General features: G+C 39.4%; 1 protein-coding gene across 5 annotated transcripts in view; it reads right to left on the reverse strand.

Moving 5' to 3' along the window:
* Window positions 1-13,307, reverse strand: part of POU6F1 (POU class 6 homeobox 1) — a 40,398-nt gene that overhangs the window by 19,894 nt on the left and 7,197 nt on the right. For all 5 annotated transcript variants that reach the window (XR_015696062.1, XM_087710551.1, XM_087710550.1 and 2 more), the window contains exons 2-4: window positions 8,343-8,440; window positions 7,395-7,602; window positions 2,782-2,903 (exon numbers count right to left, since the gene is read on the reverse strand). Coding sequence is in view for 4 of the 5 variants with exons in the window: in XM_087710551.1 (XP_087566677.1) it covers window positions 2,782-2,903; window positions 7,395-7,602; window positions 8,343-8,396 (384 nt within the window). In the remaining variant the exon portion in view is untranslated. The remainder of the gene's footprint in view (window positions 1-2,781; window positions 2,904-7,394; window positions 7,603-8,342; window positions 8,441-13,307) is intronic.

The raw sequence follows: 13,307 nt of genomic DNA on the forward strand, positions 1-13,307 counted from the left end.
AAAAAAGAAAAAAGGAAAAACAAAATCAACGCCACTGCAGACAGCATCAGTGCAGCAGTCACGTCAGCCAGCCCACCGGAGACCCAGCCCAGCCAGGAGATGCCTGACTGAGATGTGCCGGGTGCGGCTTGCCCCCCCCCCCACTCCCGGTGGCCAGCAGCTGGTTAACCCAGCTCTGTAACACTCCAATGGGGGGGCTGGTTCAAAGTCAACCATGAAAGAACCAGGCACATTTTTTTTTTCTTAATTCCCAGCCCTGATCGATTAGTCTCTGCTGTCTGTTCACCCAACCCCTTTTGGCTCGAAATGCAAAATCCAAAGCATAGCACAGTAAACCCTAGTTATTTTAGTTTATTAGTTCTCAGGCCAGTTTTAGCCAGGGATATCTCTTTCAGAAAACTGGCGCTACTGTACTGCATTATGGGATGCATGGCCATCCTACAGGTCAGCATAGACCAGGGGTGTCAAACTCAAGGCCCAGGGGCCGGATTCGGCTTAGATCAGGCCTATGGGGCTGTCCTGGAAACAATGAAGAACCACCCCCCTCCGGCTGCAGGAGGCCATCACAGCCAAAAATGCAGCTCAGGAGCACATTTTTGCTGGCAGAGCCACCTCAGGCACCCCCACATGAGTGACGTCAAGCTGGCCATGCTCACCCTGACCATGCCCACCCCGGCCTCCTGAGGTCAAAGACAACCCTGATGTGGCCCTCAATGAAACCGAGTTTGATACCTCTAGTGTAGACAAAGAGGGAGGCAGAAATAATTTTCTTGTGCTGTTCACAAGCTATCTAAAATACATGCTGCAAACAGTATTGGCTTTGTTTCTCATAAAGGTGGACAGCAGATCTTTCTGCTGGGAAATCATTTCATGATAAAAGCTACAGCTTTCCTTCCTTCCTTCCTTCCTTCCTTCCTTCCTTCCTTCCTTCCTTCCTTCCTTCCTTCCTTCCTTCCTTCCTCCCTCCCTCCCTCCCTCCCTCCCTAGCTGAACTACAAATCCCAGCAGCCTTGGCCAATAATAAGAAAAGCTGGGTGGTGTTGTTAAGCAATTTCTTGAAGGCCAAATGTTCTAGGATGTACTCCAATCTGCTATTTCAGAGGAAAGCTGATAAACTTATTTGACAATGAAAACTGCAGCTGCCAACCGCAGTTTAAAATATTTTAACAAGAAGAGGCAAGAGGAAGGAGGACTCTCCCCATCTTGGCAAGCAATGATAGGTGATTTTAATGTATCACCTGTGAAACTATCTGCATCACCTGAATGGGGAAACATTTTGCCTCTGTCCTCATTCTTCATCTCACTGTTGATATCCTATACATTATTTTCTAAACAGGTGAGATTTTCCAGAATAGGGAAAAGGATTGCTTTGTATGAAGTTGTGGAAATTAGAGGTGGGTTGCTATTGGTTAGCACCGGTTCGGGTGAACTGGTAGTGGAAATTGCGACTGGGTTGCTGAACCGATAGGGACAGCAGGCTCGCCAAACCCCCAAACAGGCTGCCCGGTTGCTGCAGCATGGTTTTCTGACATTTTTAATGTTCTGTGCATGCACAGACCTATTTGCAGACAAATTGCACATGCACCGAACCGGCAGTAACACCAGCAGAAACCCACCCCTGGTGAAAATAACAGTTCTTGCATCACAATTAAATGAATCAGAACTCAAAGGGATGTTATCCATTCCTTTAAGTACCAAAGCCATACAAATAGAATCAAAACCCTCAACAGGTAAATGACCTTGTTCTCCATGTGACAAAGATAAGATGCAGGACAGTGAAGGGAAAAAAATCAAAATATACTGTAGAAAATCAATTTTATTCTCTCTATGTGTCTCAATATGTTCAACCTTTCATCCCTTTTCTGGGATAATTTTGTTCTTCTGAAGAACTGCAAAATGAGTGAAGAAATTCTACATCCCATTCCAAGAGCTAAAAAAAGGACATTACCTCATGTATCTGACACTCTTAAATGTGTTATTTTTGAGAATGAAACTAATAGTCTGCAGCACATTTGGATATTTTCCTCTTTTGTGTTTTTTTTAATCACTGAACTAAGGCGGTTCTCTTATTTCTAAACTGTGAGGCAATTTACACTAATTTTCTTGTACAGCTGTTGCTCTATGAGAGCTTGTATGGAATAAAAGGTATGCAGGCTTTATAGAAGATAAACAAGGCAAATCTCTTTTTCACTCCTTAGTTTTGTTGGGTGGGACTCTCATATAAGGGATTAATCAGATGTCAAGCTGCATTTTTGTATTCTGCAGCACTCTAAAAAAAGCCACACAAATGCCTGCCAAGAAAACACTGGAAGGGTGCATTTGATTTCCACAAAGCTTTGTCAACTGCATCCTTTAAAAAAAATGTGAGCACATTCCAGAACATCAAAGCTATCTGTAACAGGGGTCTCCAACCTTGGCACTTTAAGATTTGTGGACTTCAACTCCCAGAATTCCTCAGCCAGCATGCCTGGTTGAAGTATTCTTGGAGTTGAAGTCTACAAGACTTAGACTTGCCAAGGTTGGAAACCCTTGATCTATAATATCAAGAAGTATCTTAAATGTTGAGAACCTCTAAGTTCCATAACACTCTGGGAATATTGCTGTGGGCTTTTAGTAAAGATTCTTCTTCTGCCTAAGTATCCTGCCCATATCCAGCTGCTCCATAGGGCACTGAGATTTCCCAACTCCACTAGAGAAATTGAAGGCACTACAGTATTTCCTTCGGTCATTGAACAAGAGATTCACTCCTGTTTATTAAAACTACTATAGTAGGGTAGTTACCTGTGGTGCCGCTTGCACTGTGACAGGAGTTAAAGTTGGTGTTGGTTGGCTTGTCATTTGGCTAAATGGCACAATTCCTGGGATAGGCACAGGTGTTATTTCAGGCAATGCCTTGATTTCACCTTAAAAAAGAGAAAACATGTTACTCTGTTAACCTCTTCAATTCTCATCCTAGATATTTTATATCAAAGCAAGTTACTTCTATTGACCAAAGAGGACATCCTGAACATGGGTCAATAGATTGCATGCATCTCAAATTGGTGGGATATAGGTCACAGTCTATTACATCTTTCAATACGTGAAGTCTTCCATGGCTACCACAAGGAAGAGGGGGCAACTTAGTTACCACAGCACCAGAGGGCAGGACAAGGGACAATGGATGGAAAATAACCAAGGAGAGAAACAACCTAGAATTAAGGAGAAAATTCCTAACAGTGAAAACAATTAACCAGAGGAACAGCTTGTCTTTGGAAGTTGTGGGTGCCCCATCACTGGAGGATGTTAAGAAGAGATTGGATAACCATTTATCAAAAATAGTATTAGTATTAATATAGTATAGTATAAAAAGCAGGGGGGTGGATGACCTCCAAGGTCCCTCCCAATTCTGTTACTATCACTGTATTATCTGCCAGCAAGTAGTATCTGGATTAGAGATCCATAGAATGCTTCTGTAGGAAAGCATGATTTAGGAAAAGCTGGCCTTTGCTTGCTGTCATGGCATGCTGGACAAAATGTTCCCAAATTACCACTATTAATAAAGAATGCTATTATGATTAAGGCTGATTACTTAGTCTAGCCCATGGGTGTCAAACTCACTACATCACATTGCCATCATGTGACATATTGTGACGTTTTTTTCTTCAGGGAGCTGGGATGGGTGTGGCCTGTGTGTGACACATCCGGCCCGTGGGCTGCCAGTTTGACACCCCCGGTCTAGCTTTTCTTTCTCTAATTACATGTATTATGCAACCATCTTGATTTATCTACCCTAATGATGCAGAGGAAGGTACTGAAGTTCTGATTATTTTCCCAGGTGTTAGAGCAAAATTATGGTTGAACCCCTGCTAGATGTTTTTTTTTTAAAAAAATTGTTGTTTTATGTTTGTTTTCAATGTTTATTATTATGTCGCTTTGGGGCTGTTCATGATTCCTTCTTGGGTTTTATATTTTTAAACTTTTTAAATTGTACGTATGTTGGTCAGGTAAGTTGGGAGTTTGGCGGTCTCTAAACTGTATGCATGTGTATTAATAAATCGATACATCAATTTTGTTATTTAACAGGTTTTGAAGGAATATTTAGAGTTTACTGTGCATTTGTTGATTTAAAGAATGCATATAGCTGTGGGTAGGCTTCAAATATGTTTTATATAAACATGAAGTTAATAGGGGGTTAATGAGTAAAATAATAGAAATAAAATCTTAAGTATGGTAATTATAGAGAGATGGCTTAATAAACAATTTGATACTTTTCATGGAAAAGTCTGGAAATTATAATGGTATAGCTGTGAACTAGATTTATTTGGATTTTATTTTCTAATCTCATACCTTTAATTTCTTTTTCTTCTTCTTTTCTTTTCACAACCTTGTAATCCTTTTTATTGGAGTGGAGTTGGGGTGACTGAATGGAGCAGAGTGTTTACTGGCCAGATGCCCTTCCTGACACCTATATGGAGTTTGCAGCAGATATTTTCTCTTTGTGTCCTGATATAGAGAAACATCTGTTGCTGCCTAGAATTGAACTCTCAATCTCCTGAGTGTGAGGCAGCTGCCTTCATCTCTAGGCCACCACACCACTCTTCTTTTTCTTCTTGTTTATTAGTAGATTTTTTTGTGCTTTTTATTGCATTGCATACTCCAAAAGGGAACAGCATGATGGGTACACATGTGCAAAAGTATACATATTTAGCAAGCGTGATGTGAAACAATAATTTGCAAGCAGGCAACCAAGTTCAGAGAGCACAAAAACCTCATAGTTCAACTCTGACCTACAGATATTCTCTTCAATTGGAACCATACATTTGAGCATCAAACATTTCAGAAAGCATGCGTAACAGAGGCAATGATGATGTTACCTAATTAGGTAATGAAATGTCTGCAAGCATGCAACCAGGATCCTAGAGTGTCAAGACTCCACAAATAAAATTACATCAACCACTCCTTCCCTACTCTGTATTTCCTATCTTGATTTTCCTCAGAAAAAAGGTTTACCTGTTAAAAAGGAAAGAAACCCTTAATTTTGACACTCAAATTTCTCAGTTATTTGTGATCATGATTTTTCCCCATTGCAAACTGAATTGATTCTGAACTAGATGGATTGCTTAAAATAAGCATTTATATTGATAATGTTTCCTGATTGCTCATTTGTACCCTATGACTATCATTAAGTGTTGTACCTTATGATTCTTGATGAATGTATCTTTTCTTTTATGTACACTGTGCATATGCACCAAAGACAAATTCCTTGTGTTTCCATTCACACTTGGCCAATAAAGTATTCTATTCTATTCTATTCTATTCTATTCTATTCTATTCTATTCTATTCTATAAATCTGATGAAGTTTCTCCTTCAGAGAGTGTTAAATGTTTTTTTAAGAACATGCAATATTTACACACAAAAATGGATCATAGAATTTCCAAGGGGGACTCTTCTTAAGGCCTGCAGCAGAGTAAGGAACATAACACTTGTCAGAGCCACAGATCCTAAAACTACACGCAAGTCCAATACCCAGGAAGTAGACATCTCCCTCTCCATCTCGTATCCATCTGACTTCAGAAGTAGAAACCAGAATTCAGCCCAGGAACTGAACACTTTGAATATTTGTAGTCAATAAATCACATCATGAAATAAACAAACCATCCTCCACTACCATTTTTTAATCTGAGTAACTTCTTGTTGCCAAAAATGTCACCCGACTGGTTCTGTCTCACTGCCAACCAGCTGTCTTCTTCATTTGCCCACCTGTCATTTCCTCAACCTCTCTGCTCTGTTGTTGCTTGGTCCACTGCCTATAAATTGTTATCTGAGGTTTGAAATTTGGATCATCCAATACTGCAGCTATCCGGCTCCATCCATTACTATTTTCTGCACACTTCACATGTGCAAAGGCCCAGAAATGGAACACCTGACCATAGGCTATAGGTACACTATTCTCTAGTCATCTTATCTGTGTGGTTTTTTCTGCCTATCATAATGAATCTCCAGATTGTTCCAGAGGAAGTTTTTATTCCCATAATCTCCCTGCCTCAGTTATATAATTTAAGGTTGGGGAAGAAGATATAGCCCTTCTGTATTTTCTCAATAGGTAAAGGTAAAGGGTGAAAGTTCCCCTCGCACATATGTGCTAGTCATTCCCGACTCTAGAGGGAAGTGCTCATCTCCGTTTCAAAGCCAAAGAGCCAGTGCTGTCCAAAGACGTCTCTGTGGTCATGTGGCCGGCATGAGTACCGTAAATGCCAAAGGCACACAGAACACTGTTACCTTCCCACCAAAGGTGCCCCCTATTTTTCTATTAGCATTTTTTCATGCTTTCGAACTGGCAGAAGATGGGACAAGTAATGGGAGCTCACTCTATTACGCGGCGCTAAGGATTCGAACCGCCAACCTTTCTGATCGACAAGTTCAGCATCTTAGTCACTGAGCCACTGCGTCCCTGCGTAATTTTCTCATTACTTCTGTCCTATTGCAAAAGAAGAGCTGCAGAATGTTTACTGAGTGCTAGCCCCAGAGCCCTCTATATGGAAGCTATTGGAGAAGACTAAAACAGGGAATTTCAGTAGTTGGAAGCAGGACCTAAGGCTCCATGGTTCGGCTTATGTGTTTTTGAGGTCTATAGATTCTCTGATTCCAACATATCATTTTATCAACCAAAGAGGAGGTTTATTTTTCCTGAATACAGACACCCATTAAGGACCCTTGCTAAACTTTGTGAGAGCCTCACACAGTCTGCTTCTATGTTTCTTGTGAAATTGTCCCATATGGCTTTTATTCTATTGTTGAGCCAAGGTGGCGCAGTGGTTAAATGCAGCACTGCAGGCTACTGCTAGGTCAGCAGTTCAGCGGTTCAAATCTCACCGGCTCAGGGTTGACTCAGCCTTCCATCCTTCCGAGGTGGGTAAAATGAGGACCCGGATTGTTGTTGGGGGCAATATGCTGACTCTGTAAACCGCTTAGAGAGGGCTGCAAGCCCTATGAAGCGGTATATAAGTCTACTGCTATTGCTATTGCTATTGGTTAAATGCAGCACTGCAGGCTACTGCTAGATCAGCAGTTCAGCGGTTCAAATCTCACCGGCTCAGGGTTGACTCAGCCTTCCATCCTTCCGAGGTGGGTAAAATGAGGACCCAGATTGTTGGGGACAATATGCTGATTCTCTGTAAACCGCTTAGAGAGGGCTGAAAGCCCTATGAAGCGGTATATAAGTCTACTGCTATTGCTATTGAGGGCAATATGCTAACTCTGTAAACCGCTTAGAGAGTGCTGTAAAAGCACTATGAAGCGGTATATAAATCTAAGTGCTATTGCTATTGCTATCTTTTCTGATTTTCTGATTGGGTAACAAGGTGGGGACGGAGAGGACACCCCCCCCCCCAAAAAAAAATGAAGTGCCACTTACCGCTTGACTCTCTGCATGCCTTCTCTGGGCTTTGTGGTACCCTTTCCTGTCCTGTTTTACTTGATTCTGGAGGGCAGTTTGCAGAATCCTCTCCTCCAGCTGCTGCATCTGTTGCTTTGAGCGTTTTCCCTTCATTTTTTATTGAGACTGGAGCATCTACTCCCACTTCCAGTACCCTAATTGTCTCATGTCCTGACATCACAATCACCTGAGAAAAGATAGCAAATCATAAGGGGACATCAGGGCTCCAAATCATCAATTCAATGGGCAAAGGAAGTAACTAGGGAGACAGGCATTCTTCTGTCTATTATTTCCTTTTTCTGTATTACTTTTTCCTTCATGGCTTTTAATATTTTTGTTAAATCATTTTTCTAAAACAGTTTTAGGTAATGATTGTTTTATGTATCTACTGTATTATTGGACTGTTGCACGTTGCCCGTGGTCACACACCCTGAGATGGTGGCTATATAAATTTTAGAAAGAAAAAAAGAAAGAAAGGAAGGAAAGAAAGAGGAACAGAAGGAAGAAGGAGGAAGAAAGAGAAGGCGGAAAGAAAGGACAGAAAAAAAGAAGGAAGGAAAGAAGAAAGGAGGAAGGGAGGGAGGAAGGAAAGAAAGAAAGAAAAGAGGAAGAAAGAAGGAAAAGAGGATGGATGGATGGATGGATGGATGGATGGATGGAAGGAAGGAAGGAAGGAAGGAAGGAAGGAAGGCAAACAGATGATTTTCTATTTTTCTACTTTGGACCCTAAAAATCTTTTAGCAGCCACAAATCCAGCACATGGCTAAACACTCCTTTTGCACATCGACACACAATTTCTCCATATAATATGTGGAGATCTCATTCAAAGGCCACAATGAACCAAATCAGTGCCTTTGCTTCGTACTCTGCCTTGCTGCAGTTCTTTCCTCCTTTCCCACATTCCTGGAAGGTCGGGGAGACTCATACCTGTTCATTAACAGTCAGGGAAGCTTCCTGTGAGGGCACAGTTTCAGTCTCCATAATTCAGTGCTGAAAAATGCACGCTATCACTGATGGATCACATACTGAAAAGCAACAGAATAGTATATGAGCTGCTAACTTTAATTAACCTGGGTGAGCTTGGGACATGTTTAGAAGGAAGCAGTAAGGTGAAAGGATTATTTGTGTGCATTGTGATTAGAGGTGAATAGAGCCCGTACTCAGTGGTAGGATTCAAATAATTTAACAACCAATTCTCTGTCCTAATGACTGGCTGGGTAGGCGTGGCCGGGTGGTCATGTGACTGGAGGGTATGGCCAACTCAACATCACTCATCACACCCAGTCCTGCTTCCTGGCCACTCACCTTAAAGACCCCAACAAGGTAAAATTTCCCTCTCTATTTACTACTACTGAACATCTACCCCAGGCCAAAAACGGCCTGAAAAATGGCCAAAAAATGGGCAGGGTCAGCACCAACCTGGTGGAATTAGCTGGTTCGCTGAACTGGGCAGAGTTTTAACAACCGGTTTGCAAGAACCAGTCTGAATGGACTGAATCCCACCTCTGCCCCTACTATTGAAAATAGAGGGGAAGAGTTTTCTTTTATTTTTTTTAAAAGTTAAAATAAAAAACTCCCAGAAATTTAAATTTAAAATTTTTTAAAAATGAAGAAAAGATACAAGACATTAAAAAAAAAGAAAAAAACCCAACATAATTTCTCTGGTTGAATTCTCATTAATACATACATTAATAATCATTAATACATTATTAGTTCCCACCCCTTGCAAAACAGCCCCACACTCTCCAGTTTTTAAAAAACTAATAAATCTATATGCAAACTATTCACCTGTCATCTATATACTACAAAAATATCTAAGAGGGAGAACAATAAGAAAATATCTAATCAAAACAACAAAAATATCAAAAATATCTAAGAGGGAGAACAATAAGAATGAAAAGGACAAGATTAGAGTTTCAAAACTCTGTTAACAAAATGTTACTGTAATCAACTCGTAGAAAATTTACCACAGCACATGCCAAATCTTCCCAAAAGTGAAAAGTAATTCATCCTGGATCAAATATCCACATTTGTTTTTTGATACTTTTTCTTATCAGTTGTTGTCTAATTAAATATAATACATTTAATCTCTACAACAAAGTCCAGATAAAAGTGGCTTGCAATTAACAGTAATAAATCCATTCCTCAATCTCTCCTGTCCTCCTAAGAAAAACCAATTTGTCACTTCTCCATGTCAGGCTTCTGCTATTGTAAATAAATACAGATCTGAAGTTCAGAGAAATGTATGGAATCAACAGTTCCCCATCTGTACAGTTGATATCTCTTTGATCTACAACTACAGCTTTCAAATCAAATTTCTCCAAAGCTACATGCCTCTGGATATTTTCCATGATCATTATCATGTCATCAAACCTTTTTTTAAAAAAGCTTTCAATTAAAAGCTGCATGTTGCCCAAAGATCTTTTCTCAGATTTCAGCCACTGCTTGTCTGTACTCTGAAACACTATTGCTGTATGAAGCTCAACCAGAGAATAAGGAGCCCGAAGCAGAAGAAAACAGGAAAAGTATTTTCTAGATATTTCAATTGGAGATTAAAATAAAAATAAAAATTAAAAATAAATAAACTACAAGTATTTTGCAAATTAGAAAGATGCAAAAACATTGTGGTAAGAGTCCAATTTAAATCCAATGAAAGCACTTCACCATCCACAAACATGCACTGTTTCCATACAGAAAATGAAAGTTATAAATCAAAGAAAAAAAGAAAGCAGCTAAAGTCCAGCAGGGGGTTGAAATAATTCAGCATTCAGCCAGCTGGTCTATAAAGAAGGGAAGCTGGAAAAGTGACTTTGACAATTTGGAACTTTCTCCCAAATTCCAAGATGCAGGAGAAAAAAAAAGAGTGAAAAGGATGGAATTAAGAAGACAAATCCATCCAGAAATAAGTTTGATAACCAAAGTTAAGCTTACGTTAATAACAACTCAAGGGCAATGAAACTATATGAGAGATCCTTCAAACCACAAAGTGCGGAGAGACGTTTTAAACTCTGAAAAGGTGCTAAAAAGAGAATTGACACAACAGCTAGCGAGAGAGAAAAGACCTTTTTGCTACTGGAAAGACACCGGTTGATAATGCTACTCGAGGATAAAAATTATCTAACTTTTGATGATTAATAAGTAGGGATTTTAGTACGTGGTAGACTGTCTTAGATCATCATTGAATGCTTATTTGTTAACATATAATTTACTATGATATTAATAATGAAATGATAACCTTAATTAGGATAAATAACTGGGCCACAAATTATAAATTGAGATCTGGTGAAAAGACTTAGAAACTTTACAAATTTTTTGTTTAAATCTTGTTATGAAGGTATAAATAATTTGGATCAGAAGAGAGGAGACGTGACATAAATAGCAAACAATTGTTTTTTTTCTCTTAACTATAATAACGAGAAGGAAATGTTAATGTTACTTTTGGTGATTGTTAACTAGAAATGTCAATACCTTCCAGATTGTCTTAGATTTTAAATGGTTATTTTATTAACATTTATTAATAAATTTTTGTTTAGAGACGGTTATAAAGGTAAATCTTTTCTAGGCCTGTGGAAAGGAGAGGTGAGAAAAATAGTAAAAATTTATAGCTAACTACAATAACAATAAAGAAATGTTAATGGACAAAATTTAATGATATATTTAGGTGTGTTGTACTGATAAAAGTGCCAACAGGAAGATAGATGCCCATGACTTTCTGACTCCTCCCAAAGGAACTTGAACCTTCCAGACTCCACTTCTCAAATGGGTTCACGATTGTCCAAAAGTCATCTCAGAACATTCCTAAGTGCTCCCATTCAAATCCAGGGAGCAGCACTATCAGAGAGCCAGTTTAGGCAGCAAAATCAGCAGATTGTCAGCAAGAGAGAAATATCTCCTTACTGTTCAGCAACCATCTTGGGGAGGAGAGTTTAAAGGTATTTTTCTTGTGTCTTAGCTCAAGAAATAAGACAGAGGCACAAAAGTTCTTTGTATCATAGGGTCAAATTTGGGCGTACAAATAGGTTATCTAGAAATGAAGCAGTTTGAAAGTGCTTTGTAGGTCACTTAACTCAAACACTTCGTAATACAGGTAATCCAGAATGGGAGCATCCAAAAGAGATGCATATTGGCCATCCACTGAAGACTTCAACTGAACATGAACTTGATCCCTTGTGCAGCCATTGTACAATTACATTAATTCAGGTTAAGAATGTTACGTAAATACATCCTGTAAGGACAGTCCCCCCCCCCCCCAACTCTCTCTCTCTGACTTAATACTAACTTGACTCCTGGCAACTCCCTGGACTAGTCCCTGCAGTTTTCTTGGCAAGTTTTTTCAGAAGTGGCTTGCCACTGCCTCCTTTTTAGGGCAGAGAGAGAGAGACTAGCCCAAGGTCACCCAGATGGCTTCATGTCTAAGGTAGGAGTATTCTCCCTGTTTCTAACCTCTACATCAAACTGGCTATTTTATGATTGGCTTGCTAACCTTGAATTCGCCTCGGATCATCTATCACACTTTAACCAGCGCAATAAACTTTAACCAGTTTATTAGCTAAATTACCACTAAGAACCTACCCAATGCTTTGCGGAAATCAAAATACATTACGTCCACAATATTAACATAATGCATTATATAATAACCTGATTGAAAACACATTTGGTCAGAAACACATTTGGCAGGAAATGGTGCATTGTTTTCTATTAATTCCACAAAATGTTGCTACAATAATTTGTTTTGGTAAGTTCCCATACTGTATTGGAGTCACTTTAACTGATTTATAGCTTTATCTATCTATCTTTTTCTGTTAGATACCGTACTGCTCTTCTGAGTCCTCTCTTCCCACTTCTGTGGCATTTTACCCATTTCTCAAAACATCTCAGAAATGATTGATTTTCTGAAAGCACATGAGCAAGTTGCTTTAATAATTGTCTGGCGCAGAAGTCTTGAATTCCTGATAAACACCTTATTGTTTTTGAACCATATAGCCCTGATCTCAAACCAGCCATGGCACTTATTAATCAATATAATTTTCTTTTTGTCTTAAGAAGAACCATGTTTACCTTTTCCATTTTATTTTTTTTAACATTTACACCATCCTCATTGAGTGGATGACCTATGAATTCAATTCCTTTCTTCAAATACTCAAGATACTTTTGGGGGGTTATGCTTCATGTTCCCCAGTCCTGCCTCGTTTTTAACTTTTTTTCCTTCTGTCTCTGTAGATGTGAACCAATTGTCCATACTCATCTTCCCATTTCTTAAACATGTTCTTTTAACAATTCTGGTATCCACAAAGCATTGTGGTGTGATTTTTCCTTGTACTGCAGTTGCTTATTAGTGACCGTGCTTGGATAAGTTGCTTTTCAGGAAGTCTAATCTATCTGAAGGCTTCTTTGCCTCTGAATATATCCAGCTATTGAACCCTATCTAGCCTTTTTTCTTGATTTATTCAAGCCACTTTCCTGATATCCAAAGTACGTACTTAATTACGCTTATTTCTACTATCTAGAAACAAAGTAAGCCAAAGCCACTGCTTCTCAACTTTAGCTATTTTATAATATACTAGCTGATAACCTGGCACTGTCCAGGTATTTATTTATCCCAACCGTTCTTCCATGAATGTCACCGCAATTTCTAATGTTGGATTTTTCCCCTTACCAGAGGGAGCCCCTTTGTGGAGTACTGTGAAGCTCTTACCATGGCAATTCCACAGCACTGTACAGAAGGAGTCATTTTAAGGCAGTATGGTAGAAGCTGTTTTAAGACACAACAGGTTCTTAACAGAACACACACATTGAAGAGTGTTAGGGATTTCTTGCCCCCACAGTATTTGTTTCCAGGGGGTAAGTAATCTGTGTACCAAGTTTGGTTGAAATTGCTCGAGGTGTTCCAGA

The sequence above is a fragment of the Thamnophis sirtalis genome, unplaced genomic scaffold (genome assembly GCF_051295495.1).
Source record: "Thamnophis sirtalis isolate CommonGarterSnake01/CBP01778 unplaced genomic scaffold, rThaSir2_p1.2 scaffold_3, whole genome shotgun sequence".
NCBI classification, from domain to species: Eukaryota; Metazoa; Chordata; class Lepidosauria; order Squamata; family Natricidae; genus Thamnophis; species Thamnophis sirtalis.